At 40.0% G+C, this 20,617-nt stretch overlaps 2 protein-coding genes across 11 annotated transcripts in view; both read left to right on the forward strand.

Annotated features, from left to right (window-relative positions):
• arid1b (AT-rich interactive domain 1B) overlaps positions 1-8,701 on the forward strand; it is a 230,419-nt gene extending 221,718 nt beyond the window's left edge. For 6 of the 8 annotated variants that reach the window (XM_028438181.1, XM_028438182.1, XM_028438184.1 and 3 more), the window contains 7 exons: positions 406-575; positions 1,470-1,602; positions 2,461-2,580; positions 2,697-2,772; positions 3,483-4,221; positions 4,478-4,608; positions 5,534-8,701. In XM_028438181.1, the coding sequence (XP_028293982.1) occupies positions 406-575; positions 1,470-1,602; positions 2,461-2,580; positions 2,697-2,772; positions 3,483-4,221; positions 4,478-4,608; positions 5,534-7,333 (3,169 nt within the window). In that variant the 3' untranslated portion in view covers positions 7,334-8,701. The remainder of the gene's footprint in view (positions 1-405; positions 576-1,469; positions 1,603-2,460; positions 2,581-2,696; positions 2,773-3,482; positions 4,222-4,477; positions 4,609-5,533) is intronic. The other 2 variants (XM_028438183.1, XM_028438185.1) reach the window with 2 other exon arrangements.
• Positions 8,702-12,459: 3,758 nt separating this feature from the next.
• The window catches only part of zdhhc14 (zDHHC palmitoyltransferase 14), a 39,048-nt gene continuing 30,890 nt past the window's right edge, over positions 12,460-20,617 (forward strand). For all 3 annotated transcript variants that reach the window (XM_028438227.1, XM_028438228.1, XM_028438229.1), the window contains exon 1: positions 12,460-12,695. In XM_028438227.1, the coding sequence (XP_028294028.1) occupies positions 12,460-12,695 (236 nt within the window). The remainder of the gene's footprint in view (positions 12,696-20,617) is intronic.

The following is a 20,617-nucleotide window of genomic DNA, read 5'->3' on the forward strand; positions in this document are numbered from 1 at the left end:
AACAAAAACAACAATCACCAGAAGATGGAACAAAGAGGAACCTCCCACCCTGGGACAATGGTGGAATGGAAATTGTGGAAAAAATCTACATTATGGAAAAACTTACATACACTCTTAGACTACAACTGCACATATGTAACTGGAGGTGGAAGAAATGGATTACCTACTAGACCCTTTATGGAGGCACCACAGGAACCCCAACTTGAACACTAGCATGCATTTACTGTAATTGTATTATTGTATATTTGTTTACCAGAATCTCTGTACCCCCTACGTGAACTGTTCATTTGATTGTTTGTATAGATGGTTAAACAATAAAAAAGCAAGTTAAAAAAAAAAAAAAAAGCCATTTGCACATACAAATAATACTGATAGTGATAAGCTGTGTCTCCCTCTCTTTACCAGAAGCAGTGTCAGTGTCCAGGACCCCTTCTCTGAGGTGAGCGATCCGGCCTTCCATAAGCGAGCTACCGGTATGCCTCCTTCAGCTCCGTACCAGCAGGGCCTCAGCATGCCTGATATAATGATGAGGATGCAGTATGATGCTAAGGACCCCTTTGCTGGAATGAGAAAAAGTGAGTGAAACACATGCAATGACTCTCTTTAGAAAAAGCTTGAACAGTTTTTTTCTAGTTTAGCTGTAAATCTTCCTATTAAAGCACAAAAGGTTTACTGTTTGATTTATTTAACCACAGACCAGAGAAGCCATTTTAATTGGCAGCTGAGTTCTTTGGCGCAAAGTTGAATGAAATGGTTGAAAAGTTCTGGATTCCAAATTTGTAATCATGAACTTTTATCAAACTCCATGCGGCCCTTTGTGGAAAAAAGCCTTGTGTATTCTAAAGCTGTTGTTCTTTCATCTGTCTCACTGGACTAATGGATTGTCTAGTCACCGTGTCATCTCAGATCAGGACAGATGTGTGTGAGTCTGCACAAGCTATGAAAGGAGACGAGAACTGTTTGTTCCACCACGTGCTCCTTTACAGAGAAACACACCAGCTTATCTGATATTCTTGTAGCTATAGCCTTCATTTCATCCTAACTCTGTTCATCATTTTCATCCTCTCTGTTTTCAACCTTTCATCTTCTCCACCCCTGCTGAGAGGCACCTGTTTTGACCAACTCCTGCGGTTCACTTTTCAGAATAAACAGTAGTTATTACAAAGAATGCCGGTGCCTCTGATGGATGGAGGCTATGGAGTCTGAATGATTAATATGAAGGATGTTAGCTGCATAACAACACTAAGGGCTTCAGAACAATAGGGCTAATAGGGGAGGCTGCTTTATACTGTACATGGAGTGATGCTGCCACCTGCTGGTAAACACAGTCCATGCTATGAAATGAGTGGCAGCAACCCTTCAATGTAGGCTTACAATGTATTTGTTTGTTTCTCTGAAATTACAAATCTTCTTCATGTTGGGGAAAATATTCTGAGATGCTTTTCTTTCTTTCTTTTTTCTCCCAAAAGTGGCTGGAGCAGATCCCTACATGCCTAACCAGATGTCTGGTGGTGGCATGCAGGACATGTATGGTCGTCCCCAATCTGGCCTGAACATGAGTCAAAGGCCCCAGTACCAGTACGGTCCTGGCTATGACAGAAGGTAAGCCTTAATAATCCCAAGGAGGAGCCATAGGTGTGGCATCCACTACATGATTTTTAATATTTTTCTGCCTAATGTCCATCAAGCATACGCACTTCTTTAAAACGATGTCAACCCATTTAGGCCATGGGCAACAATAGCTATTGTATTGTGATAGTGTAAGTTGAGATGAACTTGTTGTTTTGCCATAAAGTTTAGTGGTACCCTTGAAACATATTTGGAATTGATATGTTTCATAATCAATTTTCATCTGCGTACCTATAAAACATAAATGAGGTACAAATTAAAGCTGGGCTTCTGCTCGTTCCAATGAATACAGTAAAAATATGGTTTTAATGTTTTTTTATTACATGTTAATGAGCTATTTATGATAATACCCTTTGTACACATTTTATGCTGCTAAATATGACAATAATTTCTTAATTTTCTATTTCTGTGAAGTTCATATCTCAGGTTTGATCGAAGTTACTATATTTTACCAGACATGGTGTTTAATCACCTTTAATTTGACACTAAAACAAAGTTTCAACTACGTTACCTCAAAATGTTATAACAGATTAAAATTTAAGTAATATATCACAAATTATGACCAGGATTGACACTTGTTGTGATATTTGTTAGCATCCCACGTCTTGAACAATGTTGGATTGCTATAGCAGCAATATATAGAAAAAATAGTACCAAATAAAATCTATGCTTCTTCTGAATCTCTTGCAAACAATATTTATTGAATACCTCACAAGACTTATTAGATAAAGTATGACCTCCTTAGCCCACAGCCCATGGCCTAATTTGGGAGTGAGAATTTCAATAGTTGTTGTTACTTTCCTTTTCCTGAAAAGTCTGTTGATCCTTCAGATCAGACCATGTGATGGGAATGGAGGGACCTATGGGTCCTCCGGGAAGTCAGAACAGCATGGGACCATCCAACAGTGACGGCAGTATTTACTCCCCTGGCAGATATCCGTCACAGCAGAGGTGTGTGTTCTAGTATGGTGTACATGTCATATAGCTGTAAAATACTATAGAAGGCGTAAATGAAGCATATCTGTCTCCAAACGTCATTTTGATGCCATTTTTATTTTTTATTTCAGACACGATGGATACGGACCACAGTATCCCAGCATGCCATATGGGATGCATTCATCTGGGATGTACCAGCAGTCACAGGTAAGAGAAAAATTGGATATCTGAATGTTAATATCTCCTGTAATAAAGTCATATATCAATATTTAATGAGAGGACAGTATTTTTTTTCAATTCTAAACAAAGAATCAAATAAAAAATACAACTTATAATTTCTCATACGGCAACATTTTTGTGCTAAATGATATTTAATTTAAGCTGCTGGAGACAACAAATATTTCCTCTGGAGAAAAAGATCAAAGGGTTGCAGACAGAGTGGGAAGTGGCCCAAAGCTGCAGATAGGAGATAGTGGGAAACAGTTATGGGATGCAAACTCAGGCTTGATCACCCTGTAGCTGGCCACCTTTGATGAGGGTGTTTTAAAAAGACCCCTGATTCAAAGGAACAAAATCCTTCCCATATCTGAGACACAACTCCCACGCCACTCTCAAATGGTAAACTCATGTAACTACCATCTATTGGCACAAAGGACAGTTTAACATCATGTCCCATGTTTAATGATTCTAGGCCTACACTACACTGTTTTTATCTGATAAAAAAAATATTGTTTCCAGCAGCCTTGAATAAATAAAAAAAGATTAGAGTGAGCATTACAGTGCTGCTTCAAAGGGATTCTATGTAGTATGTTAAATATTAATGTGACTTGTACCTTTTTAAAGCTAGATAAGATGTTGAAAGAATTGTAGTTTGAATACAGCCAGCAGGAGCACTAATGATGTTATGGTTTCCTTAGCAGGGCTACAAGCGACCAATGGATGGAATGTATGGCCCTCCACCCAAGAGGCATGAGAGTGACATGTATGCCATGCAGTATGGAAACCAGCCCCCAGAAATGTACAACCACTATGGCAGTGGGTACTCGGGCCCAGAGCACAGACCCCTCCAAGGACAGTTTCCATACTCCTACCACCGTGATCGTATGGGCCCATCAGGCCAGAGTCCACACACTATGATGGGAGGGGTACCTCCTCCTAATCACGCCACTGATGGCCCCAACATGTGGCCTTCCAGAACGGACCTCAGCTATCCCTATCCCAACAGACAGGGGCCGCCTTCACAGATGGGGCCTTATGGATCCATGGGAAGAGATGACATGGATGGAAGGCCTGGACAGGAACAGTGGCACCGTCAGTCTGCCTACATGTCATCATCGGGGGGCATGCCCTCCTTATCTTCACGACATGCATCATCTTATCCTAACTCACCGTCCATGGCCAACCATCTTCCCAGAGCTCCAAGCCCGGGAGCCTTCCAGCGCTCCATGGACTCCCGAATGTCACCCAGCAAAGCAGCCTTCATGTCACCATTGAAGATGTCCAAGCCTGGAATGGCCATGATGGGGTCACAGGGCAGTGGAGCCATTGCACAATTTCCTCCGAACCTGAGGAGAGACCTCAACTACCCACCAGGCTCAGTGGAGGCAACGCTGCCCATTCTCAAGCCTCGACGCAAGCTCACCTCTAAAGACAGTGGTGAGATGTCTGCCATTATTTCTAAATAAAAAAAGATTAACGGCTAAAGTGTTGGTTCTGTTATGGAATAATCTTAGGTTGGGTTAGGTTGTGGTTTATAATGTTCAGTATTTCAGTTCAATACTTGCACAGCATGAGGTCTTTTTTTTGGTTGGGGGGGGGGGTATTTTCCATGGTTGCTTTTATCATCAGGACAAAGCTTTATCTGTGTGTTCTAATCTCTCTTGTTCCACAAATCTCACTGCTTTTTCATCAGGAACGCCGGAGGCCTGGCGCGTCATGATGTCTCTGAAGTCTGGCCTGCTGGCAGAGAGTACATGGGCTTTAGACACCATAAACATCCTGCTGTACGATGACAGCACAGTGAGATCCTTTAACCTCTCCCAGGTAAAACCTCTCTGATCATATCACTCGCTTATGACTGATAGAACAATTTATTCAGCCCAGTACAGATGGAGTGCTCCCTTTTAAATCAGATAGTAGTCTGTTCAGTCTTCTATTGTAAGGAGATTACAAGTAAATTACTGCATTCTGCAGCATTACTATTTCTATCTATTATGCAGAGGTAAAAGTAACAGATTACAAGTACTGTCATTACTGTAACTGCTTTTATGGATACTTGTACTTTTTTTTAGTATACTTCTAAATCAGTAATTTTACTTGTACTTGTAAGGAAAGTAATTAATTACATTTCTATACCCAACCGTTACTAAGTAAATTATTCTTTTTTTTGTTTTAAAATGATCAACGGACATTGTGAAACTACAAAAAATAAAATGAACAGACAGCAATCAAATGCATCACATCATAGCCGACAAGTCAGGTTAAATGTAATGTATGGGACCAAACCAGCATTGAATGCATTAATGTAGCTTTACTAAAAGCGTGAGGATTTTTTTTTTTTAAATCTATTTTATTGGTGTTATTTTAGTTAAAAAAGAATTGTACATTTTGCCAAAACATTTTTTATACAGATGCCTTTGTGAAAAAGAAATTAAGTTCCAATTGTGCAAAATTTCATCTCTTACTTTTTAAGTTTATACAGATGAGATGTTTACAGATTTATTACCAAAAATAAACATGGGGGGTGAAAGTAACTAGTAACTTTTACTTTGAGTACTATTTAATTGAGCTACTTTTTACTTGTACTTGAGTATTTTATGTATGACTTTTTTGTATTTGTACTTGTACTTGAGTACAATTTCAATCAACTAACAGTACTTCTCCTTGAGTAGCATATATCAGTACTCTCTACACCTTTACTATTATGGATGATTTGCTGAGAGTGATGATGTTTTATGTGTTTGACTAGTTGCCTGGATTCCTTGAGCTCATCGTGGAGTACTTCCGCCGTTGCCTGATTGAGATCTTTGGCATCCTAGAAGAATTTGAAGTTGGCACTGTAGTGAAGAAAACCCCGAGCGATCCTGCTTCTACTGAGGAGGATGCAACTGTAACAGAGCAGGAGAGCGACTTCCCTGTCCAATCTGAACCTCTGTCCCCCCCAGCAGCAGAAACACTGGCAGAAGAAGTCGGAGTTCAGAACGAGGATGCACCCACTATCCCTACGGAGCTAGCTGTCTGTAAAGCTGAGAAGGACGACTCGGATGTGAGCATCAAAAAGGAAATTCAAGAGGATGAAAAAGAGAAGGAGAGTGAAAAAAGGCCAAAAGATGAGGAATGTGTGGACCAGTCTGCGCCACCATTAGAACCAAAACCTAAACAAGCCAGTAAGTACGACAAGCTCCCCATCAAGATTGTTCCCAAAGACGACCTGCTTAAAGACATGACTGAGAGCTTAGGTTACGTCACTGAGTTCACCAGTGGGCTTTTACACTGGCAGGCGGGGGGCGGGGATTCCACCGCACACATTCAGACATACTTTGAACCCCAGACTGAGCCTCTGCTTAGGGTGGAAGAAACTACTAGAAATGAGAAGAACGAGGAAACCCAGACAAACAACGTGAAGAAACAATCACTGAAACACATAACCGCAACCATAGATGACGTTCTGTGTGCGAGGGTCGATGCCCTCTCTTACTCCCACCCTGCACGCTCCCTGCCATCCTATCCTTTCAGAGTGCATCCAAACGGGGAGCAGGACCACATCACCCTGCTGGAGGACGAGCCCCGCTGCCTGGATGAGGCTCCGCTCTCTACAACCTCTGCCTGGCAGGACTCATTGTCCAAGCGGTGCCTCTGCGTGTCCAACATCGTTCGCAGTTTGTCGTTCATCCCTGGGAATGACTTGGACATGTCCCGCCACCCTGCGTTGGTTCTTCTTCTGGGCAGGCTGCTCCTGCTGCACCACCTCCACCCGGAGAGGAGCCGGTCGTCTCCGAGCTACCAGAGAGACGAGCAGCAGGAACGTGGACTGTGGAGCCATAAACAGGAGTGGTGGTGGGAGTGTCTGAGTTTGCTTCGGGAGAACGCCATGGTCACTCTTGCCAACATTGCCGGCCAGCTAGACCTCTCTACTTACCCAGACACCATCTGCCTTCCTATCCTGGACGGCCTTCTCCACTGGATGGTGTGTCCCTCGGCTGAAGCTCAGGACCCCTTTCCCTCCGTAGCGCCCCACTCCCAGCTCTCCCCACAGAGGCTGGTGCTAGAGTGCCTCTGCAAACTGAGCATCAAAGACGGAAATGTGGACCTCCTTTTGGCTACGCCGCCTTTCAGTCGACAGGAGAAGCTGTTCACGGTGCTGGTGCGCTACGTGGGTCTGAGACGGGCACAGGTTTACAGAGAGATGGCTGTGGCAATACTTTCACACCTGGCACAGGGAGATCCCACCGCAGCTCGTGCCATAGCCATGCAGAAGAGCAGTGTGGGTAATTTGGTAGGCTTTTTGGAGGATGGGGTTAGCATAGCCCAATACCAGCAGAACCCTCACAGCTTGCTGCACATGGGGCATCCTCCCATGGACCCACCCAGTATAAACATGCTGTGCAGAGCAGCTAAAGGCCTGTTGGCGATGGCCAAAGTGGAGGAGAACAAGAGCGACTTTGTACTGTACGAGAGCAGATTGTTGGACATCTCTATTTCCTCAGTGCTCAACGCAGGAGTCGTTGCCATTATCTGTCAAGTTCTGTTTCATTTGGGGAAATTATGACAGGACGAGATGCAGGACTCACAAAGCTGGCACTAAGGAAAACAAGATTTTTGTGTGGTTTTCTATTTTTATTTATCTCAAAGACAGAAAATGTTTGAGTTTTTTAAGAAGCAGTGTCTTCATGTATAACATTTGGGCCCTGCTTAAAAACCACAGTGGATTTGGGGTTTAAAAGGTCATTTGAATACAAACTTTTAATACCTGCTGGTGATGGATTGGGACCTTTGATATTCTGTTTGCCTTTTGTTTTTTTATTGTTTGTTTACTTTTTCAGCCAAAGCTGCCACTTGATTTTCATGCGGATTTATTTATGGTTCCTTTGGATGAGCTGTTTTTTCAGTTTTGTGAACACTAACGTGCTCATCAAAACATTGGGTTAATGGAGAGTATTTATTTAAAATGTGATTCTGTACAGATGTTTGAACTTTTTAACCGACAGTTATGGCAAAAACACTGACTTTTTAGGAATGAAATGTATATGTCTCCATCGCTGGAAGATAAAATTGTGCAATAGTACTAAAAGCGAGTTGTCCCTTTGTAAAAACGGATGTAAATCCTTCAGTATATCTGCAGTGTCTGCTTTAGACCGAGAGGAGGCAGCATTGCACCAGCCAATCAAACAAGATGAGTCAAAAGAAGTGTAATTATCAATCAGAGGCCTCAATGACTTTTACAGATGAACTTTGTGTTTCCTAAGCCCTTGTGTTATGTCTGTATTTTTTCATCACCGTGTATATAAACTGTTGTACAATGACGCACATGATCCTTTTGGTCTCTGTCGAGCAAAACAGTAAGAGAAACTTTCTGATTAATATAACAAATGCTTTTATTGTTGGTAAAATTTGGTATTGTTACTATACATATTTTGTTAATTGGTTCAAATATTTGAACACGGCAGATGTATCTCATGTTTTAATGTAAAAAGATAAAAAAAAAAAGAAAGAAAAAAGTCTTGTATGCATTGTATTATAGCTGAGAAAACAATCGCTTTGGTAATCACACGTGGAAGTGCCAGGATGTGAGGATACCTGGGTGAGGTGACATGGGGGGGGGGGGGGGGTAAAAAAAAACTGAACATATCTCTGTTGGTTGCTGTCCTTTATTCATGTCAATGGGCATATTTTTTAAATGTACATCATGCTTGAAAATGAAACATTTGAAAAGAGCGCTTAAACATTTCCGGGAGCTTATTTGTTTCAAAAGAAGCCTTTTTTTTACGACACCACATTTCTTTGAATTCAGTATACACATTTATACTCTGTGCTACATATGTCACTAATAAATGTACGATGAACATTATTAAGCACTGGAGACGTTGCATTATGTCCAGACAATCTTAGGCCAATAAAATCGTCATCAACTGCTTACGTGGGCTGTGTTTTATTACTTATAATCATCTGTTATTGACTTTCCCTGGTTTGCATTGTAAGTTATTAAAGAGTAACACACTGACAGTCTAGGACTTAACTCCATATATCCTAGCACAACATGTAGTATTAATAAACAAAATACATTTATTTATTTTTTAAAGAAGGTAAAGTTTTTGAGTCAAGGTTTTTAATGTGCTATGATTGAAAAAAAGACTTCATTTACATAACATACAGTAGTGAATAAAATTAAAAGAAATTTGAAGAAGAAGAAGATGGTAAAGTTTTGATTAGTGAAGGTTTTTAATTCTCTGCGATTCAAGAAAGACTAATTCACAACATACAGTAGTGAGAATTTTTTTGACACCTTATGCAATCACTATTCATGCATTATGAATCACTTGATAAGTGCTATTCTATTAGTTGCTATAATCACAAACAGCTTTCAAATTACCGGTAATTGGTTTCACAAGAATAGCCATCTTATATTTTAGTGTTGAGCTATTTTGGTATTTGGTCATTCACTGAAATGATCCCCATTAACAATAAATACGCTGCTACTTAATGTTTGTTACGCTTATAAACTAAGACACTCCGAGTATTGCTTTGCTTTAATCCTGTAGTGTTTATTTTTATTCCAATACTGGGTTGTTTTTTTTACAGGATTTATACATTGTCTTGGATTTCAATTTTCTTCTTTTATCAGGGGATAAATACCCGCTTTTATTTTAGGCTCTTTTATTTCAGCATTCCACGAGTCACATCAAAAGATGGTTTCAAGAATAAACTTCCACTTGGGTTGTTTTTGTGAGCGGTAGGAGCACTCTTAATAAAATCCTAATTCAACACACGTTTATATGATTCTCAGCTGTCCTAAGTAGAATTGGATTTGATCTTTCCAACTATACTGGAAGCCTCTTTCAATGAGAAAAGAACTGATCGGATTTATTATTTATTATTGCAGGTACATCCTATCGGGTATTTTGCATTTCAGTCGTCATTTGAAGTTTGGAGAAGAGAGTGGGGTGTGTTGTGTGCGTGTGAGGGTGTGCTTCATGTAGGCAGCTGATCACAAGAGAATGCCTCCCACAGAACCTGAGTCACTGGAAAGCTGAGTCATCAATCTCTGACAGGATGGATGTGGTGGCTCTAAGGAAGCTGCTTCCCTGATTTGCTGCCTCTCACTGCTAATGTAGGTAGACGGATGAGCTGTGGGCGAAGGGAGAAACTAGACTTCATACAGTGGGTACCCAGAGAGTATAAGTAGGGGGTCAAGTTACTGAAAATTGCAGTTGATTTTTAGATTGTTTTTCCTCAATCAGATGAGTAGACAGATATAATGTTTCAACATTGATATTGAATCAGACAAAAACATCAACAAAACATAACAATGACATGATTCATGAAAGTTAATTATTTCCTTTTTGGCCTGATGTCCAAACTTCACCAATAACGTGTTCACAGATTACAAGAAAGCAAACAAATCTTGAAATCAGAACAAATGTGTAATTACTCTCCTGTGTGAGAGGTCCAATATAGCATCTTGTGATTTTTTGTGTTTAAAAAGTGGAAAAATGACAAACAATCTAAGTGCTCTGATCAAACTGAGCAGGATAATGCATCAAAGTATAGGCATTGACTTGGAAAGAAACAGGCACTTTGGTCTTTGGTACGTGTTTGTATAACAGTGGCAAGATTGTTAGATGGTGACTAGCAGCATCGCTTTCTCACATTGAAAGGTTCTGGGTTCTAATCCTGTTTTTTCTTTTAAAATTCTTTGTTTAGAACACAAGAATATATAATTATCATGAACATGTTGGTGAATATATTGTGCATTAGTGTGAATAATAATTAAACAGGTAAAACAAAAGACCTTTTTTTTATTTAATTGTGCAATTCTTTTAAAAAAAAATTTTCATCAAAAAATCCAAAAGACAATTTGGAATTTTGGAAGTTTAAGCAACTTTAGATTATTCTTTATATCAGGGGTTCTCAAACTTTTTGGATCCAGGGACCCCCTCATATTCTATTAAACACAGTTTACTGCCATGTGTTACCATAAATCATGTATTCTATCTACATTTCAACTTAAATATTTTGGCTTTTTCTCCAATCAGGGACAGCATGTGAGAGTGAATTCTGTATTGTGGGGTTTTTTTTAGAGGAGGGTCTGGGTTAGGATGCACTCGGTGATCCATCTAACTGTGTTTTACATGATGTTCTGAGAAGTTTCAAAAGCAGCGACTCCTAAAATGAGTATTTTTTTAAATACAAAATTAGCCTATAAATAAAAAGGTGTATCGATATAGGCGATATTGTAATTTTCTGTATTGCCAAAACAGAAAACTCGATATATCTTAATATATTGCCCAGCTCTAATTGGTCATTATTCTTAACGCTGATATGAATGTTGATAATGTGGCCCTCAGATCAGAAAATCCCAAACTTTGTCCATCCACTACTATTTATTGTGATAAATTAATAACACAGCTTTTATGAATTTTTTAAATGATTTTTTAACAGTCTTTCATGGAATATTGTGTATTACCAAATAAAGATTCACAATCCTTCATTGGTGCATTGTTCAATATTGCATTTCCTTATAACCCTAATTTCGCCCCTCAATGGAGGCTGGATTTGGGGTCCCCGTACCTCGTATTGGAGCTTCAGCGCATCCACCGTGGACGACGTGACTGGAGCGCCAGCCGCGGTCAGAGGGGGAGGAGCAGGAGGAGCAGGCGGAGGCTCCACTTTGCTCCATGTTGATGTTTGTTGTTTGCGCGGGTGGCAGCACCGTGTAATGAGGGTGAGGACACCGTAATGTCGAACGGACAGCCTGTGCAGTTTATCGAGGAATCCATCGCGTGTTTTTGTCACAGGCTGGAGGCTGAACGAAGCTCGTCCAGGGGAATAATTCTCCAATGAACGCCGTCCATATGGCTGTGAGCTGCTGCCTGCTCTCCGTCTCTAACATGATGCTGGAGCTGCTCTGAGAGCTTCCCATCGGATCCTCTTGGTTAAGTTTCCTTCGTTGGACTGGAAACATGGTCTTTTTTGTTTTCCCTTCGGCTCGATACAAACCCGGCTAACAAAGGCAACACACATCACCCCAACGCCCGACAAGCAGCGTTACTTCACCGCGGTAATCCAGCGCCTCAAGTCGCCTCAGCGGGTGGAGCTGACAAACGCAGCCGGGTTATGTAGCTTTGCTGTCGGTGACATTATGTGGTGGGCACCGCTGTCTGCAGAGGAACACACCCCCAAACCTGCTCCACAACTGCCACTGAGACCCCCACAATGAACGTGTTTAACCCTTGCCTGTAGTTAATTATCAGCGTTCGACTAGTAGCTGAAGTTTGTGCTAACATTAACTTTGTAGTTATCTATTCAATGTGCTAGCCCGTGCTAGCTTCAGCTACACGTCAGTTTCTAGCAGTGCTAGCCTGGCTTCAAGCTAACAGAGGTTGTCTTTACATTGGTGAAGTTAGCTCACGTCAAAAGAGGTAAATATGCCTTTGAGTGACTTACTCAAGTGACTTGTTGACTTTCAGAAACTGCAAAGAAGCGACGAAAAGCCTGCCAGAGATTTTTTTTATTTATAGCAGGAAGTGAAACACACGAGTTGTAAACTTTTTTTTTTCCTCCCTGGATATGCTCTCCTGAGGATTGTCTTTTCATTTTGTGTTAAACGGAGCTGCGATAGTAAAGGAGGGAGAGGGACTAAAGAGGGGCTCATCTGTGGATCTTATCCAGGACTTGATGCATCTCGGGGAGCCCATGAGAGAGTGCGAGTACAGTCAGATCAGCACTCGGAGCTCCACACCAATGGAGACCCCATACAAGAAGAAGAGCCCCAAAAGAAGGAAGTGGGAGGCCTTTCCAGGTCGGAATAAATTCTACTGTGATGGGAGGATAATGATGGCCAAGCAAACTGGGGTTTTCTACCTCACCCTCGTCCTCATACTGGTGACCTGTGGACTGTTCTTCACTTTTGAGTAAGTGTCATTTGTCTGTTTTTAGTGGTGACGTCTGTTGTTTACATCTGTAGGAGTTGTTTAGAAAATTCATTTTATAGACTCATGTCATGGAGGGCATGTTTCAAACTCAAGGTGCAGGGGCCAAATCTGGCCCTTTAGAATTCAAATCGGACTGCAGAGTAGGGCTGGGTGATATATCAATATTCAAGATGTATTAAGTTTTTAATTTCTAGTGATATACAAAGTTACAATATTGCCTGTATTGATATACTTATTGTTTATAGCTTATTTTGTATCAAAATACTTGTTTTCGGAGTCGCTGCTTTCATTACTTATCAGAACAGTTTGATGGATTTCTGATGGACCTTCCCCTTAACAAGCCACACTACAGAACTCACTCACACATGCTGTCCTTTAGAGGAGAAAAAGCCAAAAGTGGACCATATTGTGCAGCTGTTTGTTAATTAAAAACTGTGCCTGTGTGGCATTTTGCATCAGAAAATTTAACCCAGAATTGTCCTGCTAGTGAGACTGAATTTGTATTTAAAATATAAAGATTTATATCGTACATTGCCATTTTGAGAAAAAACAGAGATATGAGTTTTGGCCCATATCGCCCAGCTCTGCTGCAGAGGTAAGTTAAAAAATGAGAGAAAACATGAAAGTGACCAAGTAGAATATCAACATGTCGTCATTTGATCCATAAAACTTGCGGAAAACATATTCCATGTCGACATTTCGAGAATTTTCGGAGACCCGCCATTGTGCTACTGACACAACTTCCGGTTAACTTCAAAATAAGAGCCCTGATTACAAAAGGGTTAAAAAATGAAATAATGGAAGACAAGAAGAGATGCTTTTGTTTTGAAAAAGGGCATGTTTGATTTTTAGATTGAAGATGCTCCCAGGACGATTTGACATTCCGCTCACAATGCATCATGGGGCGGTTGAGTACGAGTACTAGTAGTGTGCCCACTGTGCATACTTTGGAAATGTCCCGATATGTTATACCTTTGGGTATATCTCGCAAACTCAATTTTAGTTTGCATACTATCTGATGTGAACGCACTACATACTCATTTTGACATCAGATCTAGTATAAGGTTGGTATGCCATCCTACATTTTAAAGGAGACATATCATGCCTTTAAGTCCTTCCTTTTTTACATATAAATCATACAGTTGTGGTCTATATAAAGCAGAACTGCAATGCTTGGGTCTGAATTCCTCATTATTATAGCTCCACAGGCCCCTTTTCTACCCCTTTTCTGATGTGCTTCTGAGAGCAACTCGTTTTGGTGCGGTCTCTTTAAATGCAAATGAGACACTTCATACCCCGCCCCCTCTCCAGGTTGCAGAGGTGACACTCGATTCAACTCCACCCTGTTCGGCCATTTTTGTAGTTTGATTGAAGAGATATGATTATGTAGCGGCGCAGAAACTTTTTATTCACACATTATTTACACAATGTCAACGGAAGACTTGTCCATCCAGCCTTACATGTTCGAGCCAGAGTCTGACCCGGCGGAGCGAGGCCATATCAAGGATCTAAAACGAGCACAGTGCTAACATATGAAGACGGTGCAACTGCTAATGCTAATGCTAATGCTAACAAAACAATGACAGGTACATCTTATCATCACACTTTTTAGCGTTATTCACAGCTTACCGAAGTGCTCTGTTCGTGCTCTGTTCTCCAAAGATGGAAGGAATTGACCCCTCAAGACTAATTTGATTTTTTTTTGTACTTCTAAGCACTCTAAATATACAACAAAATGCATTTAAGGGCTAAAAAAGTGGATTTAGCATGATATGTCCCCTTTAAGAGGTGTCCAACAATCTTTTTATTCAACATACATTTACTGAAATACAGAATCAGCCAAAACACTCAACAAACCACCAAAAGAAAGGTGTCTATACATAGAGGCAGACTAACACAGACCCATTCCCTCTGATGCATGTGAATGGGTGAATGACTAGTGGGAAAAGGCCAAATTAGCTCACGCAGTTCCCAGGTGCCCTGCTTATTAATCACTCCTCTCCACCAGCACCATTACAGTGCCTCTTAAAACTGAAGCATTTGATTAAAAGCACCAAATTAGAGTCTTTGAAATGTGAAGTTATATAAACATTATTGGACCAGGCTCTTTTTGCTGCAAGTTTATTTTACTTGAATAAACTTAATGACGAGCAGCAATGCTATACTTCCATCGTGTATAGCAGTGATCAGGCGTATGTGTAACCTAAAGGTTCAAACATACTCAGGTGGATACCCGCAAAGCGGAATCCGCCAGGCCAATTAAATGCAAAGCTCAGATTTTTATTACCGCAACAACTTCTCCGTGTAGTTGCTGTCACACAAAACACTGCTCTGCATTGTATCGGCCCGCATTAAATGTAGGCAGTGGCTATCCGTACGGTTGCCGTATCAATATACCAACATTCTATTCATACGCCGCTCCAATTTAGGTCATGTGATAGGTCAGTCATTGGCCAGTTTAGGTCACGAGACTAAGACTAAACCTTACCCTAAACCTAAAAATTGTTGCGATATTGGGTTATAACCTAACTCTAACCCTAAGACGCTACGTACTTGTACTTCGGTAACCGTACCAATAGCACTGGGGGTTGTCCATACGGCAAATGTACAAATAGACATTTTCCTAAATTTAACACCGACCTGTATTTCACTCGCCTGGTAAAACAGAGCAGAAGAGATGAACCCGAGCTTAGAGGAGAGACTGGCAGACGAGTTACGAAAGTAGCGACACCTTTAAAACACATCCCGGGAGGACAAGGACTATAGAGAAGCGCTAAGAGTCATGGGACATGTAGGATTTTAATGGAAACTACAACGCAGCGGTGCGCCGGGGTATATAAACTCTGAGGAGAGCGGACAGTCTGCGCAGAGTCCATTGTGCGCAGAGTCCGCCCGAGTATGTTTGAGCCTAAGGAGTATTATTAACACATTGCAGTGGGTATGTGGAAACATTTGCCCGTTTAAGAAATAGATAATTTTACCTATAATGTATAAGCCTATTGCATAATACATGTGCACAGAGGACTGGGCAATAAAACAATATATATATATATGCGATTTCCAATATGACAGGATTGTTTTTATTGTACATTTTGTGATAAAAATAAGTGTTTCAGGAGTCGTTACTTTTCTATATGTCTTTCCTAACTGTGTCTTGCACACAAACCCCTCTGCATGCACTGCCCTTATTCTTCTCAAAAGCAGAATACCCCCTGCCCTGACTTCACTCACAAGTTTTTCAGGGACAACATGACAAATGGTTTTTATGTGCGGCAGAGAAATGCATTCTGCAAAAGAAGAATGTCGAAAACGAGTTCTCACATCATTTTGATCAAAAATGGTCTTTCTTATAAGACTTTATTTTTTTTTATATATTGGTATTAAAGCCTTGTGTGCTGCTAATCACAGCACAATAAGCAATAAATGATAAACAATAACACATGCAGTATTTTCATAGGAATTCTTCTTCATTCCTCTACGTGTGCAACAACCTGTTGTCAATTTGCTGCACATTTTCTTTTGCTCACTGTCTATCATTCCTGTCCTCACATCATTCCAGATGTCCTCAATTTACCAGTTGTAGCTGATCTTAATTATGCATTGTGTAGACAATTAAACACAGACCCGAGTGCTGCTTGCTTGTAGTGCTGGGTATTGTGCACGGTCTATGCAGTCTCGCTCTGTGTTGAACAGACGTTTATCATCTCTAATGCCCTGTCCTTTGTAGATAAGAATCCTGCTTTATGAAGAGGTTTGGTGTTCAATTGGGCATTCTTTATCAGGGTTAAGTACTTTACGGTTGGAGAATACGTAATAGATGAAACATGTGCAGATATGTCCTTATGTCCCAGCTGCACTGTATCTGCTTTTTAAAGATAACCATTGTGTAAAGATAAGATACATAATTATCTGTAAATGCTTTTTTCTGTCCCTGTGATTTTGATACAGTCCTTTCTTTCCTATTAGCTATCTTGCATTTAGCTGTCTTGTCGGTAATATTGTAGTCCAATATTAGTTACAACTTCTTTGTGGAATATTGTTGTTAATTTGTCAAAAGTCTTTTAGTTCTATAGTTTGGTCGTTTTGTTTAATTTTAAATCTAAATGTTGAAACATTTTTAGACCTAATTTGAAAGAAGTAATTTTTGCTTTCTGACTAAATTGATGTTCATTAGTCATCTTTTTCCACTCTATCTGTCACAGTGTCGTTCATCTATCAGTAGTGACCTCTGGACTACTTAGTCCTTCAATGCATTGTCACTTCAGCAGAGATACCGACATAACCTATGACCAAAAGGTAGAACACTGTAGAGGTAGCACTGCTGGCCACATCTCCAGACTCCATTCACTCAGAAACTGTTTTTACACTTACCTGAGCTTATGCTCACATTGCCCTAGCACAGTGGTTCTCAGACTGTTTTGGCCCGAGTACATTTTGCTAAGAAAACTATTTAAAAACTGTTATAGAGCATAATGATGAAATGAACGAGTGATAATAACCCACATTTGAAAGAATCTCATTTGGTAAATAAGTAGAAAGAAACAGTATTTACTGCAGTGGTTCCCAACCTTTTTTGGACCATGAACCCATTTTGATATCAAGAATTTCTGGTGACCCAACGACAATGATTCAATATTTTTCTGGAATTAGATTTTGATAATGTTTGAGCTCAGATTTAAAAAAAAAAAATAATTTTTTCGACTGCATTTTATTTGAGCTAGATATATATTTCACAAAATGAAAGTATAGAAATACAGTTGTTTAAGATTGTGTGCTGTTTTGATTTTTTTTAAAAAAAAGAATAACTATTTAAACTTTTTAGAAATTTCAGGTGATTTAAACTCTAGGCAACCCCACATGGGTCCTGGCCCCAAGGTTGAAAAACACTGATTTAGTGTCTCCTGAATAGATTTCTATAGTTCTCTCTCTCTCTTTCTCTCTCTCTCTCTCTCTCTCTCTAGTACCCCCTCTCGCATCATCGCATACCCCTAGGGGTACACGTACCCCCATTTGAGAAACACTGCCTTAGGATACCAGGTGCTTCACACTGACACCCCTTTTTCATCTGTTAGCATCTCAAACCAAGACAATGTAGTCTGGCTCTCAGCGTACCATTCTCTGATTGTTGTGACGACAGTGGATATTTTTGAGGTAAACAGTAGTGAAACCTTAAAGCCAAGCATAGTCTGTTCTATTAAGCCATATATGCCCAAGGCAAGTTGGTTCTCCTGACTTTTTTCCCCTTCGCTCTTTTCACATCAGCTAAAAGGAGGCGTTTATCGGACAGGGTGATAGTCAGCAGACCCGCACATTGGCTTCTGTTGTCATTAACTGTAATACATTTTGATTCAATGGCTTTTTCCTTCCTCGATCATCAGCCATCAGCATAGTGAGAAACGGCTCCTCGTTCATGTGGAAAGTAGATTTTTTTGGATTAGTTTTCTTTGCCTTAAGAAGAATAATCTAAAAGGACTATTGTCATGTTCATATCTTTTTAAAGTGCTAAGAACTGTCAGATGTTTTGAGATAAAGCTACATTACGCTTTTTTTTTTTTTTTTTTTTTTTTTTTGTGCTAAGAAGCCCCGTTAGTGGCTGACAGACTTGAGTGTGTTTGTTTTTCTGTTACTGGCCCTCTCCAAACGGCCATCAGGGCTGTTGTTGCACGTGTTTCCTCATCTCTTTAAAAGTTCACAGCGGCAGATCTCTTTGAGGGGCCGCTCCGACGTGCGGTCATTGGTCAAGAAAATAGGAAAACAATTGAGCTTAACTCAAACTGGATGGCTAATCTATCGTTATGTATGCCATGCCTCATTATTGAATGACCTTGATTGGACTGAAATAGAAGGAAATAGGGGTCAGGGCCCTGGGCAGTATTAGGTGAAAAACAAACTATCAACAACACACTGGTCTAGTGTTTATTTTGTGTTGGTATTTGAAATTAGAAAAAAAATGACATATAGAATCTAAAACTGTCCAATAGACAAATCCTAATCCTTTCATAAATGTGGATAAAATACATCTTTAATCATCAGGAACTTTTATTGTAAAAAGTTCTACCTTTTAAGTACATTTTTGGCATTACTTAGAACCTGTCCTCAGTAACGTAGAGAAACTCAACCAGTGTTAAAGAACTGCATCCGGGAGGAGATCATATAGGATATTGAATGAGGGTGTGGTCAGGTGTATCTCAGGTAACAGTGAATGATTGTGTTGTGTACTGTGAGCTTGGTTTCACATGGTCATACAAAACTAAGATGAAAGTCCCTCAGGCTTAACTCCTGGCTTTGTTCAGAGAAACTCTGGGAGGATTTAATGTGAAAGGTGATAACTGTAATCTGGACTTAATTATTGTTGAGATTAGTGTGTCCTTTGAGAAACAAATGAGGAAGAAAATTCTCTTTATATACCTCTTGGGGCATTTAAATTAGCTGTGGATTTTGTTGGAACAGAGAGAGAATATCTATTATGAATAAATGAGGAGGTCCGCAGGATTTTTTTGAGTCCGATTTGAATTTCTTTCATAGAATTTTATTAAATATTGCATGAGCAAATAAAAAATGTAAGTGACCATGGCTGTTTACCGTCAATATGTCTCCGTGTTTAACATAATATGTACATTCTTAGACATTTAACATGTTGCTTCTAGGAGAAGAGGGAATCCTTGAAGCATTTCAGTATGAACCCTATCACTGGGGCTAACATGTCAAAGTTGCTGACCAAACCAAAACAGGTGCCTGCTCGAAAGGGCTAGAGAGTTTACATTAAAATGTAGAAAGTATTATATTGAGATGGACTTAATAAATTGGGACTTTAAATACATTGCTGCACAGGATACAGGGAACAGGAAATAGAGACTCAAGGTAAGAAATGGAAAGGATGGGGAAGAGTTGATTATTTTAAAGTGAGAGTGAGATTTGAAGTTGGAGGATTTTGTTTCCAAGCTAGAAACGAGAACCTGATAAGTCCTGAACAAAAAGATTTGAAAGTGGGCTTCCAGGCACAAAGCCAAAACAAGCATTCAGTGTTTGAATTGCTTTATTAATCGTGTAGGATAGTTTTTAATAATGTCTTCCCACAAACTCATATATTGAAAGATATTTCAATCCGCAATCATACATTCATTGGGTAGTTATACAATACATTCACCCTAAGGTAAGATATGGAGGTGAGAGAAGTTTGCTCAGCTATTGTTTTACCAGTGTTTACACATACACAAGATTTCTAAGTAGATTGTGTCACCAGTTATTATTGTAATGGTAGCAAGAAGAATTAGCTGTCAAAGCTATTGCACATTAAACTGAGTCAGTAACCAGTGCAAGCTTGCAAATACCAGGCTTGTTGTCTTTGTTTGGAGTCTTTTGAAACCAGTAAAGGAGACTCAGCACCTACAAAAGAAAATTCAGTGTAAAGAGTGATTGACTGAGACCACATAAAGGATTTCTTTGAACCACGCAAATATTTGCTGCTCACATTTCTGTTTGTGATCCAATTGTGAGTGAAACACACCCAGCTGTAATTTGTTCTTTGGCATTCTCTTTGTTGATTCAAAGGACTGCCGGCCAAATAAATGTCACCACGTTGTTGATAAGGTAGAACATTTCTTCATTTTTTTTTTTTATTGGAAGTTTCCCCTCCCTAGTGTAGCTGTTTCCAGGGTAACCACATTCCCTTTCGAAATTTACCATGTCTGACATTGGACTGTTGTCTATTTGGCAACGAACCCCCACCCCCCAGTTTAATATAAGATTGACAATAGAGAAATGATGTTGTACCTTTGGACGCTCCTCCTCAATTGTATTCAGACAACAGAGGGAATGTGTTGAAATCGTTTTAGGATTTAAAGGTGCAGTCCGCAACTCTCAGATCTCGCCCCCTCCCTCAACACTGCTCTCTTGCCCTG

The sequence above is a fragment of the Gouania willdenowi genome, chromosome 22 (assembly GCF_900634775.1).
Source record: "Gouania willdenowi chromosome 22, fGouWil2.1, whole genome shotgun sequence".
In the NCBI taxonomy this organism is placed as follows: Eukaryota; Metazoa; Chordata; class Actinopteri; order Blenniiformes; family Gobiesocidae; genus Gouania; species Gouania willdenowi.